Source organism: Saccopteryx bilineata, chromosome 12 (assembly GCF_036850765.1).
Source record: "Saccopteryx bilineata isolate mSacBil1 chromosome 12, mSacBil1_pri_phased_curated, whole genome shotgun sequence".
Lineage (NCBI taxonomy): Eukaryota > Metazoa > Chordata > Mammalia > Chiroptera > Emballonuridae > Saccopteryx > Saccopteryx bilineata.
Window position 1 is genome coordinate 7,626,497 of NC_089501.1, and position 24,088 is coordinate 7,650,584.

The following is a 24,088-nucleotide window of genomic DNA, read 5'->3' on the forward strand; positions in this document are numbered from 1 at the left end:
TGTGATCGAGGATCAGATGCTATCACACTCACAAAATGGGCTCTCCAGGGCCAAAACATTGGTGGAGAGTATACTCTCAGGGAAGACATCAGTGGGGACTGAGTTAAGTCCTGCCTCGGATTTCCCAGGACACGTCTGTTTGTGCTATCTGTTCTTGCCAAGATCTCGTTCTTTGCTTTTGCATTGTTATTCTGTCTCTACACTGAAAACCCTGTAGTGAATGGTGTGTGAATGAGGAGCTCTGGCGCCAGGACCTGAGTTTCCAGTTTGTGGCTCCATGGTGAATAACCACAAAGTCCGAGTGGGCTCCAACCTGTGGTTCCGTGGCGGTCATCATATGGCTTAGGGTGGTATCAGACACTCTCTGATCCAAGTCAGAGCTTTATACTGACCCATCAACACTAAGAGGCGCCTAAGTTCCCACAAGGGACATGGCCAGGCAGGCATCTGAGTGGCTCCTCACAGGACACCCCCTTCCCTTGTACATCAAACTTTGTCTGAAAGCTTTCTGACCTTTGGTTCTCCAGGGATTAACCCAATGGGGGATATTTTAGAGAGTTGGCACAAACCTCGGTTCTTGATCCCTTTCGTGATCTTAGGAAGCTCATTTGTGCTAATATTGTTTGTAACAATAGGGGAAGGGCAAAGTAAGAGCCAAAATCCCACTGAGTGTATATCTAAAATTTTCAAAATTGGATTTTCTAATAATTACAGTGTAAAATTAAGCAAAGGGAGACTTCAAACTCTTTGTAAATTAGAGTAGTCCTCCCTTAGGGTAGGGTAGCCAACACAGGGCTCATTAGATGCTAGAGATGTCAGAGCTGTATAGAATATAATAGCTAAGCCCCAGGGCCACCAGACCAGTTCCCCTACATAGATCAGTGGAGGGCTCTGGTAGAAAACCCCCCTCCCTGGAGAAAGGTTGTGCAATCAGGGACAGTCATCATGTTTTACTAGCAACAGCCCCAAAATCAAGAAAAAAGGTCCCTGTCTCTCACAGACTGTTAGGAGGAATCTGAATGACCTCCTCCATCCCCTCCTTCTCCATCGGCTCCACTCGGCTCAGGGAGCCCAGAGACACTGTCAAGGAGGACTAGGAGGCAAGAAAAGAAAAAGGAAGCAGAATCCCTCTTACTGTTGAGAGAAGCACCACCAGGAGAGGGAAGGGAAAGGGAAGAGCCTTTTCTTTTTTTTTTTTTAATCCATTTTTAGAGAGGAGAGAGAGAGACAGAGAGAGAAGGGGGGAGGAGCTGGAAGCATCAACTCCCATATGTGCCTTGACCAGGCAAGCCCAGGGTTTCGAACCGGCGATCTCAGCGTTTCCAGGTCGCTTTATCCACTGCGCCACCACAGGTCAGGCCGGAAGAGCCTTTTCTTGTTTATGTTCCTTTCTCCTCTAGTGACTTGTATAATTGGAAGGCTCAGAATCCTTTCTTGGAGAAGCCTCAAGTCCTAACAGGACTGTTAGAATCTGTATTGTACACACATCGCCCCACTTGGGATGATTGTCAGAGCTTCTAGTTACCTTGTTCACTGCCGAAGAAAGGGGAAGAATCAAAACTGAGGAGAGAAAAGCTGCTATGTTAAGAATGAATGGGTCTGAGGAGAATAACCAAGACCACCTCGAGAAGGTGTTCCCGGTTACCCAACCTAAATGAGACTCTAACACCACAGGCGCTGGAAGCCTTGAACATTTTTCACCAGTTTTTGTTAGCTGGGAACAGGGGAGTTGCTAAGAAACCCATGGATTTGTCTAAGGTGTCAGAAGTTATTCAAAATCCTTCAGGAGATTCCTGCGGCTTTCTTAGACTGCAGGAAGCCTACAGGGTCTATACACCTCTAGACCCAGATGCATTAGAAAATGCTAGGGCAGTTAATTTACCTTTCATGTCCCAGTCAGCTCTAGATATTAGGAAGAAGCTACAAAAATTAGAAGGCTTCCCAGGGATGGTAATTTCCCAACTGTTAGAGACAGCTCAGAAAGTTTATAATAATAGAGACACCTTAGAGAAGAAAAAAAACTGAGAAAATGACTAAGGTAGTTGTAGCTGTTGTAGAACACCAGAATAAAAATAAAGGGAAGCTAATGGATGGCAGTTCAACAAGGGTCTTTATTCTCTGACCAAATGAGCACAGAGACTACTATTGGGAACCTTGTAGGACTTCTTTGTCAAGTGACAAGATTAGTTCATCACTCTCACTTGTATTCTACTGGGTTCTTTCTTCCAACATTTCATAACTGCTTTCTATGAATCTGTTATGTGATGGTCCAAATTAAAAAAAATAAATTTCAAGTTATAAGATAAAAAAAAGGGAAGCTAAAAAGGGAATAATTCCCCATATTAAGAGACTGTTAGAGCTAGTATTCTAGTTCAGGGGTCAGGAACCTTTTTGGCTGAGAGAGCCATGAACACCATATATTTTAAAATGTAATTCCATGAGAGCCATACAGTGACCCTGTACGTTAAGCATTATCCAATAAAAATTTGGTGTTGTTCCGGAGGACAGCTGTGATTGGCTCCAACCACCCACAACCATGAACATAAGCGGTAGGAAATGAATGGACTGTAATACATGAGAATGTTTTATATTTTTAACATTATTATTTTTTTTTATTAAAGATTTGTCTGCGAGCCAGATGCAACCATCAAAAGAGCCACATCTGGCTCGTGAGCCATAGGTTCCCAACCCCTGTTCTAGTTCCTTGCCAATCCCCATGGAATACCCCGTTACTGCCTGTTCAGAAGCCAGGCACCAGAGACTATCATCCAGCCCAGGAATAACGGGAAGTAAATAAGCAGGTTGAAACAATACACCCCACTGTGCCTAACCCCTACACTCTCGAGTCTGTTGTCACTGGACTTGAAATTTTACACAGTCTTAGATTTAAAGAATGCTTTCTTCAGTATTCCCCTAGCCCCTGTAAGTCAACCCATCTTTGCCTTCGAGTCAAGTGACCCAGAACTAGGCATCTTCGGACCAAATTACTGCAGGGTTTCAAGAATTCACTGACCCTCTTTGATGAGGCACTACATCAGGATCTCCTTGCCTTCCACCAGGAGCATCGAGATGCACGCTGCTGCAGTACGTAGATGATTTGCTTCTAGCTGTGGAAATGGAGGTAAGCTGCCAGACAGTCACTGAGGGTCTTTTACAAACACTGCAGACTCTGGGGTACTGGGTGTCAGCTAAAAAGGCACAACTCTGCACTTCCAAGGTAACCTATTTAGGCTACCACACTGAGGCGGGAAGCATCCTCTCTCCTACAGCCTTATAGAAGCTATCTTTTGGATCCCAATGCCCACCACCAAGAGACAGTTCCGAGAATTTCTCGGAGGAGATAGATACTGCCGGTTGTGGATCCCTAGGTTTGCAGAGATAGCCAAGCCTTTGTACTCCTGCATGGCAGGAACCCAAGAATTAATTTGAACAGATAAAAACAAGAGGCTTTCGAAATCCTCAAAAAGGCCCTCACTAAGGCTCCTGCCCTGGCTCTGCCCAACATTACAAAGCCTTTCCAGCTCTTTGTTCATGAGAGCAAAGGAATCGTGAAAGGGGTCTTAACCCAGACACTAGGGCCATAGAACAGGCCTGTCATCCTCTCCAAGAGACTAGATCTGGATGGCCAAACTGTCTCGGAGCCATAGCGTCCACTGTCATACTAGTAAGAGAGGCAGATAAATTGACTATGGGGCAAGGACTGTTCTTAACAGCCTCCCATGCAGTAGAGACTCTGCTTAAGGGGACTCCAGAAAGGTGGATGTCTAATGCTAGAATCACACAGTATCAGGCTCTACTCATTGATCAGCCTTGCATCAAGTTTGTTGACGCAGGCCATCAACTCAGCAAGCTTGATGCCTTACGAGGATCCTAGCATCCCCTTGCGTGATTGCTCTGAGGTACTAGACCAGGCATGGCCAGCATACAGCCCACGGGCCAGATCCGAGTTCATGTGGTCCACGATTAAATTTTTCATATTCTCCGCTACTTTAAAATCTCAGCTACTTAGAAGAGGAAGCATCTTTGATTATTGGAAATCGAGATATTTAAGAAGATAGTGATACGCGGAAAAGAATTCCACGTGACTAATCTAGAGTTAACTTCCAATAATTGGTCGAATGGATTCCCAATACTTCTTTATTTTTTTAAAAAATTCCATTATAAAGACTTATAACTTTTGTACTCATCTGTACTTGATATGAACTGTTTGATGTTTAGCGGCGATATGAAACCCACATTTTTTTTTTTTTACAATGACAGAGAGTCAGAGAGAGGGATAGACAGGGACAGACAGACAGGAACAGAGAGAGATGAGAAGCATCAATCATTAGTTTTTTGTTGCGACACCTTAGTTGCTCATTGATTGCTTTCTCATATGTGCCTTGACCGTGGGCCTTCAGCAGACCGAGTAACTCCTTACTCGAACAAGCGACCTTGGGTCCAAGCTGGTGAGCTTTGCTCAAACCAGATGAGCCTGCGCTAAAGCTAGCAACCTTGGGGTCTCGAACTTGGGTCTTCTGCATCCCAGTTCAACGCTCTATCCACTGCACCACTGCACCACTGCCCAGTCAGGCAAAACCCACATTCTTTTAGGTGGACTTTGCCAGTGCGCATCCAAGGTCAAACAATTCATTATTTTTGTGGTCAAGTGTGCTGAATCAAGTGGCATTGTAGCATAGACAATAACTGCAGTTGATAACTGAAAACGTGTCCAGGCTGTTTGTAAAATGAAATAATTGTTTTATTTGCGATATAACCCCTTCAAGCTCATTCTATTAATTAAATATTGTTTTGATTGATTGCAATAGTTTGGATATTTATACAGTATGTAATTATATTTTTAATAAAATATATTGTATATTAAAATTATTTTTCACTCACATTTATTCATAAACAAATTACATAATAAAATTTTGTTTACTTAATGAATTGTTTTTGTATTTAACATTTTTTAATTTAATATTTCATCCGGCCCGTGAAAAGTTTTCTTTCTAATCTGGCCTGGGGGCAAAAACTGTTGGCCACGCCTGTACTAGACTCTGTTCAAAATGCAAGGCCAGACCTCACTGATACACCCCTAGCTGGGGTAAAAGAACAGCTATTCACAGATAGTAGCAGTTTTGTCTTGGATGGGGTTTGACATGCGGGAGCAGCTATAGTGACTCTTGATAAGGTCATCTAGGCCCAAACCTTGCCCCATGGGACCTTGGCTCAGCAGGCAGAACTTATTGCTCTCACCCAGGCATTAAGGTGGGCCAAAGGAAAGAAGGTCAACATTTATACTGACAGTAGGTATGCTTTTGCTACTGTTCAAGTTCATTCAGCAATCTACAAAGAGAGAGGATTTCTAATATCTGCTGGTAAGGACATTAAAAACAAAGAAGAAATTTTAGCCTTACTAGAAGCCATTTGGTTACCAGAGACTGCAGCCCTCATTCATTGCCCAGGGCACTAGAAGGAAACTCACTAGAGACTAGAGGCAAGAGGAAATCGGGCAGCTGATCAAGCAGCCAAAGAAGTAGCCCTAAAACCAGTAGAGCCTTTAGAAATTTTAGTGACTGTACCCAAACCCTTGTTGCCAGACGCTCCTTTTTATAACGAACTAGAAGATTTTGCTAACAAGAAAGGAATGTCTAAAATTAAGGGAGGATAGTTAGAACTGCCAGATAAGAGACCTTTCTTACCTGAAGCCAGTGGTAGTCAACCTGGTCCCTACCGCCCACTAGTGGGTGTTCCAGCTTTCATGGTGGGCGGTAGCGGAGCAACCAATGTATAAATAAAAAGATAGATTTAACTATAGTAAGTTGTTTTATAAAGATTTATTCTGCCAAACTTAGCGAAAATCCAACATAAAGTACTTGGTAAGTAATTATTATTATATGCTTTAACTTGCTGTAACTCTGCTTTATAAATTTTATAAAGTTACTTCCCTACTTTATAAATCACCATTACTGTGGAACCGGTGGGTGGTTAGAAAATTTTACTACTAACAGAGATACAAAAGTGGGCGGTAGGTATAAAAAGGTTGACTACCCCTGCCTGAAGCCCTAGGATTATCAGCCAGCTACACTGAGCTACTCATCTAGGCCAAACTAAGCTAATAGAATTATTTAAGAAAAATTACTATTTGCCAGGCTTAGAATCTATTACAGAAAGCATAGTGTCCCAAGTGTTTAGTCTGTACTCAAGTAAACGCTAAGAAAAGTAGAGAAGTTAGAAAAAAAAAAAAAAGAAATAGGGAAACGAGGAGCTTTCCCAGGAGAACACTTGGAAATAGATTTTACTGAAGTAAAGCCATGGCACAGGGATATAAGTATCTATTAGTTTTTATTGACACCTTTTCAGATAGGTAGAAGCCTTTCCTACTAGAAATGAGACTGCAATAACAGTTGTTAAGAAATTGCTGTATGGGCCCTGGCCGGTTGGCTCAGTGGTAGAGCGTCGGCCTGGTGTGCGGGAGTCCCGGGTGCGATTCCCGGCCAGGGCACACAGGAGAAGCGCCCATCTGCTTCTCCACCCCTCCCCCTCTCCTTCCTCTCTGTCACTCTCATCCCCTCCCGTAGCCAAGGCTCCATTGGAGCAAAGTTGGCCTGGGCACTGGGGACAGCTTCGTGGCCTCTGCCTCAGGCACTAGAATGGCTCTGGTTGCAACAGAGCAACGCCCCAAATGGGCAGAGCATCGCCCCCTGGTGGGCATGCCGGGATGGATCCTGGTCAGGCGCATGCAAGAGTCTGACTGCCTCCCGTTTCCACCCGTTTCCACCCATTTCCAACCTCAGAAAAATACAAAAAAATAAAAAAATAAAAAAAATAAGAAATTGCCGTATGAAATTATTCCCAGATTTGGCTTACCCATTAATATTGGGTTTGATAATAGGCCTGCATTTATATCCCAAATCTCACAGCTAGTAGGAAAGGCACTCAATATTAATTGGAAATTACATTGTGCTTACAGGCCTCAGAGTTTGGAACAAGTAGAAAGAATGAACCAAACTCTGAAAGAAGTCCTGACTAAATTCATTTTAGAAACGGGTGAACACTGAGTCAATCTCCTTCCCTTTGTTATTTTGAAAACACAATGCACCCCTTACCAAGCAGAATTCACCCTGTATAAAATTGTATTAGGCAGGGCAACACCCCTTCTCCCTATGCTCCCTTAGAGTCTCCCTCGTAGATGGTGCAGACGGATCCCACCAACTCCTGTAAGTTGACCTTGAGAAGGACGATATACCTTGCTCCAGCCACAAACCAGAGGCTGGCTGTTCTATGTACAGAAGAAGCCTGAGGAACCTCATTGTGGGAGTCCTTATAATTGAACTTTGGGAAGGGAGGGAAACTAAGGTCAAAGAAAAGTCAGAACAAGTCATCTTAAGGTTTAATACATGTGCTGCTCTGAGTCATACAGAAAGGGGTGTAGGTCCCTTTGCTGGGAGAGAAGCTACAGGTGAATGAAAAATATATGTATGCTCATAGCTAACCCTGTAGAGTAACCTGTAAATATTAGTCATGTGTCCAATAGGCTACTTAGGGGAAGGACACTTCCAAAAGGAAGTATATTTTTTTTTGGGGGGGGGTTTTTTAGATTTTTACTTATTCATTATAGAGAGGGGAGAGAGAGAGAGAGAGAAGGGGAGAGGAGCAGGAAGCATCAACTCCCATATGTGCCTTGACCAGGCAAGCCCAGGGTTTTGAACCGGCAACCTCAGCGTTTCCAGGTTGACGCTTTATCCACTGCGCCACCACAGGTCAGGCCAGGAAGTATATTTTGAAAAAGAATTGCTTGTTGCTAGCTTGTTGTTATTAAGGTTAAGGTTTTTAGAAATTAAGAGTTCTAATTAATTAGAAAGGAATTGTATAGTTTTAATAATAAAAGGTAAGTGGTACCTTGAGATAATGGTACCATACGAATTTTTTAAGATACAAGCTGCGACTCAGTCCATATTTTTGTTTGAGATCCAAGTAAAATTCCGAGATACGAGTTGTGATTCAGGAAGCTGCCGTTAGTTGGCGCATTGGCACACAGGTCCAGTATTGGCAGTTTAATATACGAGATGACTGACTTATGAGCTTGGTTATAGAACGAATTATGATATATTCGTATCTCAAGGTACCACTGTATAATAAGGTATAGAGATACTTTTGAAAAAAAAAAGGATAAAGTAAGTTATTATGAAAGCTAGTTATTTTTGAATAGATAAGAAAGTTCATGAAAGTTGAGGGTTATATAAGTTGCAGAAGGTTTGTGCAGGTTGTAGGACCTTGATGGCGAACCTTTTTATACAAACCGCCCACTTTTGTAGTGCTGTTCAACCTGGTCCCTCCCACCCACTAGCAGGGGTTCCATAGCGGAACAACCAAATGGCACCGCAATTGGCCCACCATGAAAGCTGAAACACCCACTAGTGGGCAGGAGGGACCAGGTTGACCAGTACTGCAAAAGTGGGCGGTTTTTATAAAAAGGTTCACCATCAAGGTCCTACAACCTGCACAAACCTTCTGCAACTTATATAACCCTCAACTTTCATGAACTTTCTTATCTATTCAAAAATAACTAGCTTTCATAATAACTTACTTTATCCTTTTTTTTTTCAAAAGTATCTCTATACCTTATTATACAGTGGTACCTTGAGATACGAATATATCATAATTCGTTCTATAACCAAGCTCATAAGTCAGTCATCTCGTATATTAAACTGCCAATACTGGACCTGTGTGCCAATGCGCCAACTAACGGCAGCTTCCTGAATCACAACTCGTATCTCGGAATTTTACTTGGATCTCAAACAAAAATATGGACTGAGTCGCAGCTTGTATCTTAAAAAATTCGTATGGTACCATTATCTCAAGGTACCACTGTACCTTTTATTATTAAAACTATACAATTCCTTTCTAATTAATTAGAACTCTTAATTTCTAAAAACCTTAACCTTAATAACAACCAAGCTAGCAACAAGCAATTCTTTTTCAAAATATACTTCCTGGCCTGACCTGTGGTGGCGCAGTGGATAAAGCGTCAACCTGGAAACGCTGAGGTTGCCGGTTCAAAACCCTGGGCTTGCCTGGTCAAGGCACATATGGGAGTTGATGCTTCCTGCTCCTCTCCCCTTCTCTCTCTCTCTCTCTCCCCTCTCTATAATGAATAAGTAAAATCTAAAACAAACCCCCCCCCAAAAAAAAAATATACTTCCTTTTGGAAGTGTCCTTCCCCTAAGTAGCCTATTGGACACATGACTAATATTTACAGGTTACTCTACAGGGTTAGCTATGAGCATACATATATTTTTCATTCACCTGTAGCTTCTCTCCCAGCAAAGGGACCTACACCCCTTTCTGTATGACTCAGAGCAGCACATGTATTAAACCTTAAGATGACTTGTTCTGGCTTTTCTTTGACCTTAGTTTCCCTCCCTTCCCAAAGTTCAATTATAAGGACTCCCACAATGAGGTTCCTCAGGCTTCTTCCGTACATAGAACAGCCAGCCTCTGGTTTGTGGCTGGAGCAAGGTATATCGTCCTTCTCAAGGTCAACTTACAGGGGTTGGTGGGATCCGTCTGCACCATCTACGAGGGAGACTCTAAGGGAGCATAGGGAGAAGGGGTGTTGCCCTGCCTAATACAATTTTATACAGGGTGAATTCTGCTTGGTAAGGGGTGCATTGTGTTTTCAAAATAACAAAGGGAAGGAGATTGACTCACTGTTCACCCGTTTCTAAAATGAATTTAGTCAGGACTTCTTTCAGAGTTTGGTTCATTCTTTCTACTTGTTCCAAACTCTGAGGCCTGTAAGCACAATGTAATTTCCAATTAATATTGAGTGCCTTTCCTACTAGCTGTGAGATTTGGGATATAAATGCAGGCCTATTATCAAACCCAATATTAATGGGTAACCCAAATCTGGGAATAATTTCATACGGCAATTTCTTATTTTTTTTATTTTTTTATTTTTTTGTATTTTTCTGAGGTTGGAAATGGGTGGAAACGGGTGGAAACGGGAGGCAGTCAGACTCTTGCATGCGCCTGACCAGGATCCATCCCGGCATGCCCACCAGGGGGCGATGCTCTTTCCATTTGGGGCGTTGCTCTGTTGCAACCAGAGCCATTCTAGTGCCTGAGGCAGAGGCCACGAAGCTGTCCCCAGTGCCCAGGCCAACTTTGCTCCAATGGAGCCTTGGCTGCGGGAGGTGATGAGAGTGACAGAGAGGAAGGAGAGGGGGAGGGGTGGAGAAGCAGATGGGCGCTTCTCCTGTGTGCCCTGGCCGGGAATCGCACCCGGGACTCCCGCACACCAGGCCGACGCTCTACCACTGAGCCAACCGGCCAGGGCCCATACAGCAATTTCTTAACAACTGTTATTGCAGTCTCATTTCTAGTAGGAAAGGCTTCTACCTATCTGAAAAGGTGTCAATAAAAACTAATAGATACTTATATCCCTGTGCCATGGCTTTACTTCAGTAAAATCTATTTCCAAGTGTTCTCCTGGGAAAGCTCCTCGTTTCCCTATTTCTTTTTTTTTTTTTTCTAACTTCTCTACTTTTCTTAGCGTTTACTTGAGTACAGACTAAACACTTGGGACACTATGCTTTCTGTAATAGATTCTAAGTCTGGCAAATAGTAATTTTTCTTAAATAATTCTATTAGCTTAGTTTGGCCTAGATGAGGCCAGTGTAGCTGGCTGATAATCCTAGGGCTTCAGGCAGGGGTAGTCAACCTTTTTATACCTACCGCCCACTTTTGTATCTCTGTTAGTAGTAAAATTTTCTAACCACCCACCGGTTCCACAGTAATGGTGATTTATAAAGTAGGGAAGTAACTTTATAAAATTTATAAAGCAGAGTTACAGCAAGTTAAAGCATATAATAATAATTACTTACCAAGTACTTTATGTTGGATTTTCGCTAAGTTTGGCAGAATAAATCTTTATAAAACAACTTACTATAGTTAAATCTATCTTTTTATTTATACATTGGTTGCTCCGCTACCGCCCACCATGAAAGCTGGAACACCCACTAGTGGGCGGTAGGGACCAGGTTGACTACCACTGGCTTCAGGTAAGAAAGGTCTCTTATCTGGCAGTTCTAACTATCCTCCCTTAATTTTAGACATTCCTTTCTTGTTAGCAAAATCTTCTAGTTCGTTATAAAAAGGAGCGTCTGGCAACAAGGGTTTGGGTACAGTCACTAAAATTTCTAAAGGCTCTACTGGTTTTAGGGCTACTTCTTTGGCTGCTTGATCAGCTGCCCGATTTCCTCTTGCCTCTAGTCTCTAGTGAGTTTCCTTCTAGTGCCCTGGGCAATGAATGAGGGCTGCAGTCTCTGGTAACCAAATGGCTTCTAGTAAGGCTAAAATTTCTTCTTTGTTTTTAATGTCCTTACCAGCAGATATTAGAAATCCTCTCTCTTTGTAGATTGCTGAATGAACTTGAACAGTAGCAAAAGCATACCTACTGTCAGTATAAATGTTGACCTTCTTTCCTTTGGCCCACCTTAATGCCTGGGTGAGAGCAATAAGTTCTGCCTGCTGAGCCAAGGTCCCATGGGGCAAGGTTTGGGCCTAGATGACCTTATCAAGAGTCACTATAGCTGCTCCCGCATGTCAAACCCCGTCCAAGACAAAACTGCTACTATCTGTGAATAGCTGTTCTTTTACCCCAGCTAGGGGTGTATCAGTGAGGTCTGGCCTTGCATTTTGAACAGAGTCTAGTACAGGCGTGGCCAACAGTTTTTGCCCCCAGGCCAGATTAGAAAGAAAACTTTTCACGGGCCGGATGAAATATTAAATTAAAAAATGTTAAATACAAAAACAATTCATTAAGTAAACAAAATTTTATTATGTAATTTGTTTATGAATAAATGTGAGTGAAAAATAATTTTAATATACAATATATTTTATTAAAAATATAATTACATACTGTATAAATATCCAAACTATTGCAATCAATCAAAACAATATTTAATTAATAGAATGAGCTTGAAGGGGTTATATCGCAAATAAAACAATTATTTCATTTTACAAACAGCCTGGACACGTTTTCAGTTATCAACTGCAGTTATTGTCTATGCTACAATGCCACTTGATTCACACACTTGACCACAAAAATAATGAATTGTTTGACCTTGGATGCGCACTGGCAAAGTCCACCTAAAAGAATGTGGGTTTTGCCTGACTGGGCAGTGGTGCAGTGGATAGAGCGTTGAACTGGGATGCAGAAGACCCAAGTTCGAGACCCCAAGGTTGCTAGCTTTAGCGCAGGCTCATCTGGTTTGAGCAAAGCTCACCAGCTTGGACCCAAGGTCGCTTGTTTGAGTAAGGAGTTACTCGGTCTGCTGAAGGCCCACGGTCAAGGCACATATGAGAAAGCAATCAATGAGCAACTAAGGTGTCGCAACAAAAAACTAATGATTGATGCTTCTCATCTCTCTCTGTTCCTGTCTGTCTGTCCCTGTCTATCCCTCTCTCTGACTCTCTGTCATTGTAAAAAAAAAAAATGTGGGTTTCATATCGCCGCTAAACATCAAACAGTTCATATCAAGTACAGATGAGTACAAAAGTTATAAGTCTTTATAATGGAATTTTTTAAAAAAATAAAGAAGTATTGGGAATCCATTCGACCAATTATTGGAAGTTAACTCTAGATTAGTCACGTGGAATTCTTTTCCGCGTATCACTATCTTCTTAAATATCTCGATTTCCAATAATCAAAGATGCTTCCTCTTCTAAGTAGCTGAGATTTTAAAGTAGCGGAGAATATGAAAAATTTAATCGTGGACCACATGAACTCGGATCTGGCCCGTGGGCTGTATGCTGGCCATGCCTGGTCTAGTACCTCAGAGCAATCACGCAAGGGGATGCTAGGATCCTCGTAAGGCATCAAGCTTGCTGAGTTGATGGCCTGCGTCAACAAACTTGATGCAAGGCTGATCAATGAGCAGAGCCTGATACTGTGTGATTCTAGCATTAGACATCCACCTTTCTGGAGTCCCCTTAAGCAGAGTCTCTACTGCATGGGAGGCTGTTAAGAACAGTCCTTGCCCCATAGTCAATTTATCTGCCTCTCTTACTAGTATGACAGTGGACGCTATGGCTCCGAGACAGTTTGGCCATCCAGATCTAGTCTCTTGGAGAGGATGACAGGCCTGTTCTATGGCCCTAGTGTCTGGGTTAAGACCCCTTTCACGATTCCTTTGCTCTCATGAACAAAGAGCTGGAAAGGCTTTGTAATGTTGGGCAGAGCCAGGGCAGGAGCCTTAGTGAGGGCCTTTTTGAGGATTTCGAAAGCCTCTTGTTTTTATCTGTTCAAATTAATTCTTGGGTTCCTGCCATGCAGAAGTACAAAGGCTTGGCTATCTCTGCAAACCTAGGGATCCACAACCGGCAGTATCTATCTCCTCCGAGAAATTCTCGGAACTGTCTCTTGGTGGTGGGCATTGGGATCCAAAAGATAGCTTCTATAAGGCTGTAGGAGAGAGGATGCTTCCCGCCTCAGTGTGGTAGCCTAAATAGGTTACCTTGGAAGTGCAGAGTTGTGCCTTTTTAGCTGACACCCAGTACCCCAGAGTCTGCAGTGTTTGTAAAAGACCCTCAGTGACTGTCTGGCAGCTTACCTCCATTTCCACAGCTAGAAGCAAATCATCTACGTACTGCAGCAGCGTGCATTCTCGATGCTCCTGGTGGAAGGCAAGGAGATCCTGATGTAGTGCCTCATCAAAGAGGGTCAGTGAATTCTTGAAACCCTGCAGTAATTTGGTCCGAAGATGCCTAGTTCTGGGTCACTTGACTCGAAGGCAAAGATGGGTTGACTTACAGGGGCTAGGGGAATACTGAAGAAAGCATTCTTTAAATCTAAGACTGTGTAAAATTTCAAGTCCAGTGACAACAGACTCGAGAGTGTAGGGGTTAGGCACAGTGGGGTGTATTGTTTCAACCTGCTTATTTACTTCCCGTTATTCCTGGGCTGGATGATAGTCTCCGGTGCCTGGCTTCTGAACAGGCAGTAACGGGGTATTCCATGGGGATTGGCAAGGAACTAGAACAGGGGTTGGGAACCTATGGCTCACGAGCCAGATGTGGCTCTTTTGATGGTTGCATCTGGCTCACAGACAAATCTTTAATAAAAAAAATAATAATGTTAAAAATATAAAACATTCTCATGTATTACAGTCCATTCATTTCCTACCGCTTATGTTCATGGTTGTGGGTGGTTGGAGCCAATCACAGCTGTCCTCTGGAACAACACCAAATTTTTATTGGATAATGCTTAACGTACACGGGTCACTGTATGGCTCTCATGGAATTACATTTTAAAATATATGGTGTTCATGGCTCTCTCAGCCAAAAAGGTTCCTGACCCCTGAACTAGAATACTAGCTCTAACAGTCTCTTAATATAGGGAATTATTCCCTTTTTAGCTTCCCCTTTTTTTTATCTTATAACTTGAAATTTATTTTTTTTAATTTGGACCATCACATAACAGATTCATAGAAAAGCAGTTATGAAAATGTTGGAAGAAAGAACCCAGTAGAATACAAGTGAGAGTGATGAACTAATCTTGTCACTTGACAAAGAAGTCCTACAAGGTTCCCAATAGTAGTCTGTGCTCATTTGGTCAGAGAATAAAGACCCTTGTTGAACTGCCATCCATTAGCTTCCCTTTATTTTTATTCTGGTGTTCTACAACAGCTACAACTACCTTAGTCATTTTCTCAGTTTTTTTTCTTCTCTAAGGTGTCTCTATTATTATAAACTTTCTGAGCTGTCTCTAACAGTTGGGAAATTACCATCCCTGGGAAGCCTTCTAATTTTTGTAGCTTCTTCCTAATATCTAGAGCTGACTGGGACATGAAAGGTAAATTAACTGCCCTAGCATTTTCTAATGCATCTGGGTCTAGAGGTGTATAGACCCTGTAGGCTTCCTGCAGTCTAAGAAAGCCGCAGGAATCTCCTGAAGGATTTTGAATAACTTCTGACACCTTAGACAAATCCATGGGTTTCTTAGCAACTCCCCTGTTCCCAGCTAACAAAAACTGGTGAAAAATGTTCAAGGCTTCCCAGCGCACTGTGGTGTTAGAGTCTCATTTAGGCTGGGTAACCGGGAACACCTTCTCGAGGTGGTCTTGGTTATTCTCCTCAGACCCATTCATTCTTAACATAGCAGCTTTTCTCTCCTCAGTTTTGATTCTTCCCCTTTCTTCGGCAGTGAACAAGGTAACTAGAAGCTCCTGACAATCATCCCAAGTGGGGCGATGTGTGTACAATACAGATTCTAACAGTCCTGTTAGGACTTGAGGCTTCTCCAAGAAAGGATTCTGAGCCTTCCAATTATACAAGTCACTAGAGGAGAAAGGAACATAAACAAGAAAAGGCTCTTCCGGCCTGACCTGTGGTGGCGCAGTGGATAAAGCGTTGACCTGGAAACGCTGAGATCGCCGGTTCGAAACCCTGGGCTTGCCTGGTCAAGGCACATATGGGAGTTGATGCTTCCAGCTCCTCCCCCCTTCTCTCTCTGTCTCTCTCTCTCCTCTCTAAAAATGGATTAAGAAAAAAAAAAAGAAAAGGCTCTTCCCTTTCCCTTCCCTCTCCTGGTGGTGCTTCTCTCAACAGTAAGAGGGATTCTGCTTCCTTTTTCTTTTCTTGCCTCCTAGTCCTCCTTGACAGTGTCTCTGGGCTCCCTGAGGCGGGTGGAGCCGATGGAGAAGGAGGGGATGGAGGAGGTCATTCAGATTCCTCCTAACAGTCTGTGAGAGACAGGGACCTTTTTTCTTGATTTTGGGGCTGTTGCTAGTAAAACATGATGACTGTCCCTGATTGCACAACCTTTCTCCAGGGAGGGGGGTTTTCTACCAGAGCCCTCAGCTGATCTATGTAGGGGAACTGGTCTGGTGGCCCTGGGGCTTAGCTATTATATTCTATACAGCTCTGACATCTCTAGCATCTAATGAGCCCTGTGTTGGCTACCCTACCCTAAGGGAGGACTACTCTAATTTACAAAGAGTTTGAAGTCTCCCTTTGCTTAATTTTACACTGTAATTATTAGAAAATCCAATTTTGAAAATTTTAGATATACACTCAGTGGGATTTTGGCTCTTACTTTGCCCTTCCCCTATTGTTACAAACAATATTAGCACAAATGAGCTTCCTAAGATCACAAAAGGGATCAAGAACCGAGGTTTGTGCAAACTCTCTAAAAATATCCCCATTGGGTTAATCCCTGGAGAACCAAGGTCATAAAGCTTTCAGACAAAGTTTGATGTACCAAGGGAAGGGGGTGTCCTGTGAGGAGCCACTCAGATGCCTGCCTGGCCATGTCCCTTGTGGGAACTTAGGCGCCTCTTAGTGTTGATGGGTCAGTATAAAGCTCTGACTTGGATCAGAGAGTGTCTGATACCACCCTAAGCCATATGATGACCGCCACGGAACCACAGGTTGGAGCCCACTCGGACTTTGTGGTTATTCACCATGGAGCCACAAACTGGAAACTCAGGTCCTGGCGCCAGAGCTCCTCATTCACACACCATTCACTACAGGGTTTTCAGTGTAGAGACAGAATAACAATGCAAAAGCAAAGAACGAGATCTTGGCAAGAACAGATAGCACAAACAGACGTGTCCTGGGAAATCCGAGGCAGGACTTAACTCAGTCCCCACTGATGTCTTCCCTGAGAGTATACTCTCCACCAATGTTTTGGCCCTGGAGAGCCCATTTTGTGAGTGTGATAGCATCTGATCCTCGATCACAATAGGTGCAAGATGGCTAGCCACAAGCAAGTTACAAATTGAGCAAATTGCAGATTTGTTCTCACCTCTGGAGGCTTTTCTGATGACTCCAAATGGGTGTATGGCCATGCTGATTGTCCGTGGCTGTCGGCCAGACAGACCAGCTGGGCCCTGGAACATCTCAGGTGGCACCTCTCCTGCTGGGTTTCCATTCCTGGCAGTTAGGCCAAGGAATCCAGGTGCCCGTGTATGGCAAAACCAAATGTGTCCATAGAACACGATCTCGCTGGGGCCTCCAAAATGTTATATCTGGGCAGCAAGGAAACGAACATTTTGCCACACATTAAGAAACCAAATTAAGGAGTCTTTAAATAGCAGCAACTGCACGGGAAGTATAGTTACCAAATCGTATTGCTCCAAATGAACTCAGGGGTTTGCTTTTTTTTTTAATTTTTAATTTTTTTATTCTTTAAAACTTTTTTATTTATTCATTTTTAGAGAGGAGAGAGAGAGGGAGAGAGAGAGACAGAGAGAGAGAGAGAGAGAAGGGAGGGGAGGGGCAGGAAGCATCAACTCTCATATGTGCCTTGACCAGGCAAGCCCAGGGTTTTGAACTGGCGACCTCAGCATTTTCATGTCGACGCTTTATCCACTGTGCCACCACAGGTCAGGCCTCAGGGGTTTGCTTTTAAAGGCAAAAAGAAGTGAGGGGAGGGGGTTAGCACCTAGTCAAAGCAGTTTTACAGAAGTGAAACAGGCTTTCGGTTATCATTGGAACAATCCAGGGAGAGAGTGTTCAGTGAAGTATTTTACAAAAAGCAAAAGAGGTGGTTGGTTATCTTGGCCTTTTACAGAGGTTGTTAAGGCAGCATCCTGAGGGCTTTCCAGAATTTAGACATTAGGGAACATTTATGGCCTCTATAGAACTCTTTTCATTTACTCATCTGCAAATCTTGCAAAACTCATTCTATGGTCAGGGATATGGTGTTTCTACATTTCAGTAGTTGCATCACTTTAGTTGTTTATTGATTTCTTCTCATATGTGCCTTGATGTGGGGGCTGAAACCAAGCTAGTGACCCCTTGTTCAAGCCAGCGACCTTGGGGTTAAGCTAGCAACATTGGGCTTCAAACCAGCGACCTTTGGGCTCTAGTCAGTGACTGCTCACTCTCAAGCTGAATGAGCCCACACTCAAGCCAGTGACCTCAGGATTATGAACCCGGGACCTCAGTATTCCAGGTCAATGCTCTATTGTTGGCACCACTACCTGGTCAGGCTAGGCGTTTATTGAGAGTTAAGGCTTTGACTGTGAGTGTGGAATGGAACAAACATTTTTTTCAAGTTTTGTGGGGTTGTTTTGGAGAGATATTTTATTTCACTATTGGATATCCCAACTCAGAATTATATATAATGCTTATTTCATATGATAGAGTAGAATTGAATCATTCACAGAATTATGAAAACTAAGTGGGTATGGAGAAAATGATAAGAGAGGTGACCGTTTTCTTTAAGGCATGAGATGTCAGTGAGAGCTCAAATTCTCTCTCAGAATTAATTTGGAATTGAACTATGGGGAAAAAGCCTGGAATAGTAACTGAAGTAGATTACTTGTAGTGATTTTGATGACCCATACCCTATAAGCATAACAAGGTCTCCATGTAAGATGGAAATTATATGATTATTTATCAGTATTTATAGGCACCATGATCTTGATTTATGTTGGGGTTTTACTTTGATATATATTGATATGAAGAAAATTTAAAGAAAAATGTACTTAAGTAACTAAAATTCCTTTCTCATGTTTTTTTCCTGATTTGTCTTCCTACCCTTTAATACCCCTCTCCCTCAATTAGGTGGTGTGGAATGGCTGCAAATCAAGGATAATAATTTTTCCTATAGACCCAATATGATTTGTAGCTTTCTACATGAAAATGAAGATGAAGAAGTTGTAGCTCCAGTCCCAGAGAAATCCTTGGAGTTGGAAGAGCAAGAGAGTCAAATGAAAGATAATTCAAACCTGGGTTATGAACAGGAGAAACCACCGCCCTTGGAAATAGAGGATTCTGGTTCTCTTATTGATATTCTCTCCTCTGATATAGAAAGTTCTGTTTTTATGGAAACTCAAGTTGCTTCCTTGGAAATCACTCCTAGATGAAGTGTTTTTCTTAATAGTCATAAACTTAAGTTTTTATATAAAAGAATTGACTGTAGCTTCCAGTTTACTGTTTTACTCTTTTTATTGGTTATACACATTTTCAATTATAGCTACAACTTAATATATCAGAATTATTAAGGACCAGATATAAATGGAATTTCTAAAAATATGGTTAAAATGACTATAGGGAACCTTCTCTGATAAGTTTTTTAAATTGAGGGTTTTTACTAAGGTAAGTGTATAAGCTTTCTATTGGAGCCATCAAAGATTACCACAAATTTAGTAGATTAAAACAACACAAATGTATTTTCTTAGAGTTTTGTAGGTCAGCAATATTTCACCTGGGCTAAAATCAAAGTGTTGGCAGGACTTTATTTTTTTCTAGAGTGGGAGGTAGGAATAGAGATGACCTTTCCTTGCTCATTCAGTTATTGGCAGAATTCAGTTCCTTGCACTTGAAGGATCAAAGTCTCATGTCCTTGCTGTCAGCTAAGGTCCATTCCCAGCTTTTGGAGGCTGCCTGCATTCCTTGGCTAGTGGTCCTGCCCCTTCTCTTTAAGGCCAGCAGTGGCAGGTAAAGTTCCTTTCCTGCTTAAATTCTATTCTGCTTCTTCTATTATCCTATCTCTGACCAACCTTTCTTGTCTTCCACCTTTAACGGCCCATTTGATTACACTGGGTCCACCTGGGTAACTACTATTTTAAGGCCTATAACCTTAATTGATCTGTAAAGTCCCTTTTGCAGTGTAGCTTGAATGGTAGGGCATGAGAATCTTTGAGAGAGGGGCATTATCCAGTATTCCACAGTAAATTGTTGCGAGCCAGTGCGACTTGTAATTTTGCAGGTCTCGAGTGGGAACGGGGCAGGATTAGAAAATAAACACAGAAAAAGGATGGGATCGGGAGGCCTCATTGCCAAGCTGGTGGCTTGCAAGACTGACCCTGCACCCCCGAAAAACTTCATTTATAGTGCAGAGAGCAAAGCCATTTGGAAAACAAAGAGATCTTTGATACAAAGTAACATTTCCAAGGCAAACCAAGAATTCTCCCAAGAGCCAAAAAAACCCTATGCTGTGCACAACATTTTAACTTCACAAAACAGAGTAAAAAGAAAACTGCCTCTAGTCTCTTCGAGGGACATGGGGGATGGGACGAGTAGAAACCATCAGCATCTCAACTAACATTGTGGTGTGGGGAAGGGCATGTAAATTGCCTTTACCAACTTAATCAGAGTTGTGGGGAAAAGCTTAGCCCTTGGCTTAACCCTTTAACTCAGGGGTTGGGAACCTTTTTGGCTGAGAGCCATGAACGTGACATTTTTTTTTTTTTTTTGTATTTTTCTGAAACTGGAAACGGGGAGAGACAGTCAGACAGACTCCCGCATGCGACCGACCGGGATCCACCCGGCACGCCCACCAGGGCTACCAGAGCCACTCTAGCACCTGGGGCAGAGGCCAAGGAGCCATCCCCAGCGCCCGAGCCATCTTTGCTCCAATGGAGCCTTGGCTGCAGGAGGGGAAGAGAGAGACAGAGAGGAAGGAGGGGGTAGGGGTGGAGAAGCAAATGGATGCTTCTCCTATGTGCCCTGGCCGGGAATCGAACCCGGGTCCCCCACACGCCAGGCCAACGCTCTACTGCTGAGCCAACTGGCCAGGGCCGAACGTCACATATTTTAAAATGTAATTCTGTGAGAGCCATACAACGACCTATGTATGTTATGCATTATCCAATAAAAATTTGGTGTTGATTCGGAGCACAGCTGTGATTGGCTCCAGCCACCCACAACCATGAACATGAGCGGTAGGAAATAAATGGATTGTAATACATTAAAATGTTTTATATTTTTAGCATTATCTTTTTTTATTAAAGATTTGTCTGCGAGCCAGATGCAGCCATCAAAAGAGCCACATCTGGCTTGCGAGCCATAGGTTCCCGACCCCTGCTTTTAACTGCAGGGATCTTTGTCAGCTGAGTCATGATGGGGGGGGGGATGGGTAGCAAGGACTGTCAGCTTACTGGCTGTTTGCTCTAATAAATATTATACAGTGTGTCCGTAAAGTCATGGTGCACTTTTGACTGGTCACAGGAAAGGAACAAAAGATAGAAATGTGAAATCTGCACCAAATAAAAAGAAAACCCTCCTAGTTTCTGTAGGATGATGTGGCAGCATGTGCGCATGCGCAGATGATGATGTAACACCGTGTATGCAGCAGAGCAGCCCACATCCATGCCAGTCGAGATGTGGACAGTACAGAGGAAAGTTCAGTGTGTTTGTGGCTCGCTAAATTCGAATCTGTGACCAAAGTGCAACGTGAATATCGGCGCGTTTATAATAAAGCGCCACCACATAGGAATAACATTACCTGGTGGGATAAGCAGGTGAAGGAAGCCGGCAGTTTGGTGGAGAAACCCCGTTCTGGTAGGCTATCAGTCAGTGACGAGTCTGTAGAAGCTATACGGGATAGCTACCTAAGGAGCCCTAAAAAGTCTGTGGGTGAGCCCTCATCGAACTGCACTGAATAGGTATGAAACTGGGAGAGTTTTCCTTTTATTTGGTACAGATTTCACATTTCTATTGTCTTTTGTGTTAAGCCTAATCCAGAGGGACTCGAAACATTGAAGACACGAACAAAGTCTGTCGATTACACATCAAAGCTTTATTGTCTAGCTCGGCCAAGCTGCAGCAACTCCCACAGAGGTCTGAGGGAGAGCGTGCCGGCCCTTTGTTCCACTTAGTTTTTATAGTTTTGTAAGTGGGAAGTACAGAAGCAAAACTTGTAATTAGGAGCCCCTTACCACTATTGGTTATAGTTATATGTCCTTTAACATGATAGGACCACATTCAATTTGCAAGCCATACATTATTTTGGAGAAAACAAAATTTACAAGTCAACACAATGGTAGAAAGATGTCTCTTTACATATTAAAAGGCTTTCCTATATTATCTAATGTTTATCTGCTATCTCTGTCTAGAGTCACACGTGTTAACCACATGCGTTTACATAGGCGAGGTAGTTTCCGTGAGGACAAATGCCTGCAAATGGCTCATTGCTATAAGAAAAGGTTTATTTTGGCTTTTCTATCCCTGTACCTGGCTAGCCATTCACCCCTTTCCCCACAGGCATGGTGGAATGTCTCGGAATCCATATTTTCCTCCCCTTTGCATTTACAATACAATGCCAAGGGCCATCCTGGTCATGCCAATCACACAGTACAGGGACTATTCTCACAATTTCTCTTGCACACCTTAACCCAAATTAATAAAATGTTCTTCAAGCCTCCCAAAATATTAATATTAATTCTGTAGCTTTTGGTACTTTACAACACCTGCGGGTGGTGGTGCAGTGGCTCCTCATTTTGTTGCTTTCCTGTGACCGGTCAAAAGTGCACCATGACTTTACGGACACACTGTATATCTAGGAATAGAAAAATAGTTCAGAAGTGCTTAAGTGTTGGGCAAATGAGTTTATAAAATCTGTATTTTCAGCCTGACCTGTGGTGGCGCAGTGGATAAAGCGTCGACCTGGAAATGCTGAGGTTGCTGGTTCGAAACCCTGGGCTTGCCTGGTCAAGGCACATATGGGAGTTGATGCTTCCTGCTCCTCCCCCCTTCTCTCTATCTCTCTCTCTCCTCTCTCTCTCTCTGTCTCTCGCCCTCTCTCTCTCTCTAAAAATGAATAAATAAAAAAACTTTAAAAAATTTTTAAAAATCTGTATTTTCAGTTTGTTCACTTTTATTGTAAAAATGGCTGCTGTGCACGTGAATGGTGCTGCCAGGTTAAACTGCTGATTACCTTCCTGCTTGAGCTGCAAAGAAGGTGCTTCCTTTTGGAGAAATAAAATGTTCTGAAATTAGATAATGGTGATGGTTGCACATCCTTGTGAATACACTAAAAACTACTGAATTGTGCACTTTACAGGGGTAAATTTAATGGTATGTTAAGTATATGGCAATTAAAAATTTTTTTAAAAATCAGAATTAGCATTGTGATTTTATGCACACCTTTTATGTGCCAAACACTGGTAGTTATAAACTCTCACTCATCTCATAGTTGAGTAAATAGTGTACATTTCACATTGATATTTTTAGTGACCACATGAGTACCTAGCAAATTTTTTACTATCCTGGGGGATTCTAAGAATAACACCTGGTCTTTGAATGAGACTCAGGACATACACACAGGTGTGTATGTGAAACCACCATAGGTGATGTCATTTGGAGCATTAATTTCAGGGACAGAGGCGCTGCGAAAGCCCGTAACTAAGAGAACAGAACACGACTGCACCCGAAATACCCGCTGGCGGCGCCGGGCGACCCCAGGAAGTGGCGTCACTCGTCAAGTTCCGGTTCCGCCTGTTCCCGGGTACCGGTCTCGCGGTAATCGCGCGGTGCACGTGTCTTCGCTGAGTTCGGGTTGCGGTAGCGATGGACCCTTTGGATCGGGTTGTGTAAGTTTGCGGACTCCCTGCGGAGGGGAGCGTGGGAGAGGGGCTCTTGTGGAGGCACTCTTCAGCCTCACGCCGTCTGCCAGAGGGCCGCCGGGGGAGGCCGATCAGTCCGCTAATCTGGGGCTTCTGCGTTGGTGCCGCCTGCCCGGAGACAGACAGCGGGGAAGCCCCCTATAGTAGCCTAGGGCGAAGGTCGCACAGAGCCATTGCCGCTTTTTATCCGCGCCTGTTAGAAACGTTCTGGTTTCCGAAGTGTGAGGGAGGTGGGAGAGTGAGGGGTCAAGAGCATAGGCCTCGGAATCTGACAGGTTTAGATGACAAACGGGCACGTCTACTTAAGCTTTATGACATTGGGTCCTTTAATTCCCTAAATCTCAGTTTGTAAAATAGCGTTCATAATCGTACCTCATAGAACTGTGAGGATTACTTGAGAGCATGTATGTAGTCTTTGCTACAGCACGGAAAAATGCTCATTAACTTTTTCTTTTCATCCCAACTCCTACACTTGTCTGAGTTATTCCTGAGTGATGTCTGGTTTAGTTAATTAAAAAAAAATATTTGTTGGTCTCCTAAATATTTCTGCTGTTGTTTGCTCTGATTTTCTTAAAATTTACCTGGGTTAACATGTAAACAACAAAGTATTTTAGTCGTTAATATAGAGATTTATTATTATTTTTTTACAGAGACAGAGAGAGGGATAGATAGGGACAGACAGGAACGGAGAGATGAGAAGCATCAATCATTAGTTTTTTTGTTGCGCATTGTGACACCTTAGT

The 24,088-nt window shown here is 42.9% G+C and overlaps 2 protein-coding genes across 4 annotated transcripts in view; both read left to right on the forward strand.

The window, feature by feature from the left end:
- GTF3C6 (general transcription factor IIIC subunit 6) overlaps nt 1-18,918 on the forward strand; it is a 25,795-nt gene extending 6,877 nt beyond the window's left edge. For all 3 annotated transcript variants that reach the window (XM_066248366.1, XM_066248368.1, XM_066248367.1), the window contains one exon: nt 18,562-18,918. In XM_066248366.1, the coding sequence (XP_066104463.1) occupies nt 18,562-18,863 (302 nt within the window). In that variant the 3' untranslated portion in view covers nt 18,864-18,918. The remainder of the gene's footprint in view (nt 1-18,561) is intronic.
- Nucleotides 18,919-23,224: 4,306 nt separating this feature from the next.
- RPF2 (ribosome production factor 2 homolog) overlaps nt 23,225-24,088 on the forward strand; it is a 44,190-nt gene continuing 43,326 nt past the window's right edge. The window contains exon 1 of the mRNA XM_066247769.1: nt 23,225-23,312. Within this exon, the coding sequence (XP_066103866.1) occupies nt 23,290-23,312 (23 nt within the window). The 5' untranslated portion in view covers nt 23,225-23,289. The remainder of the gene's footprint in view (nt 23,313-24,088) is intronic.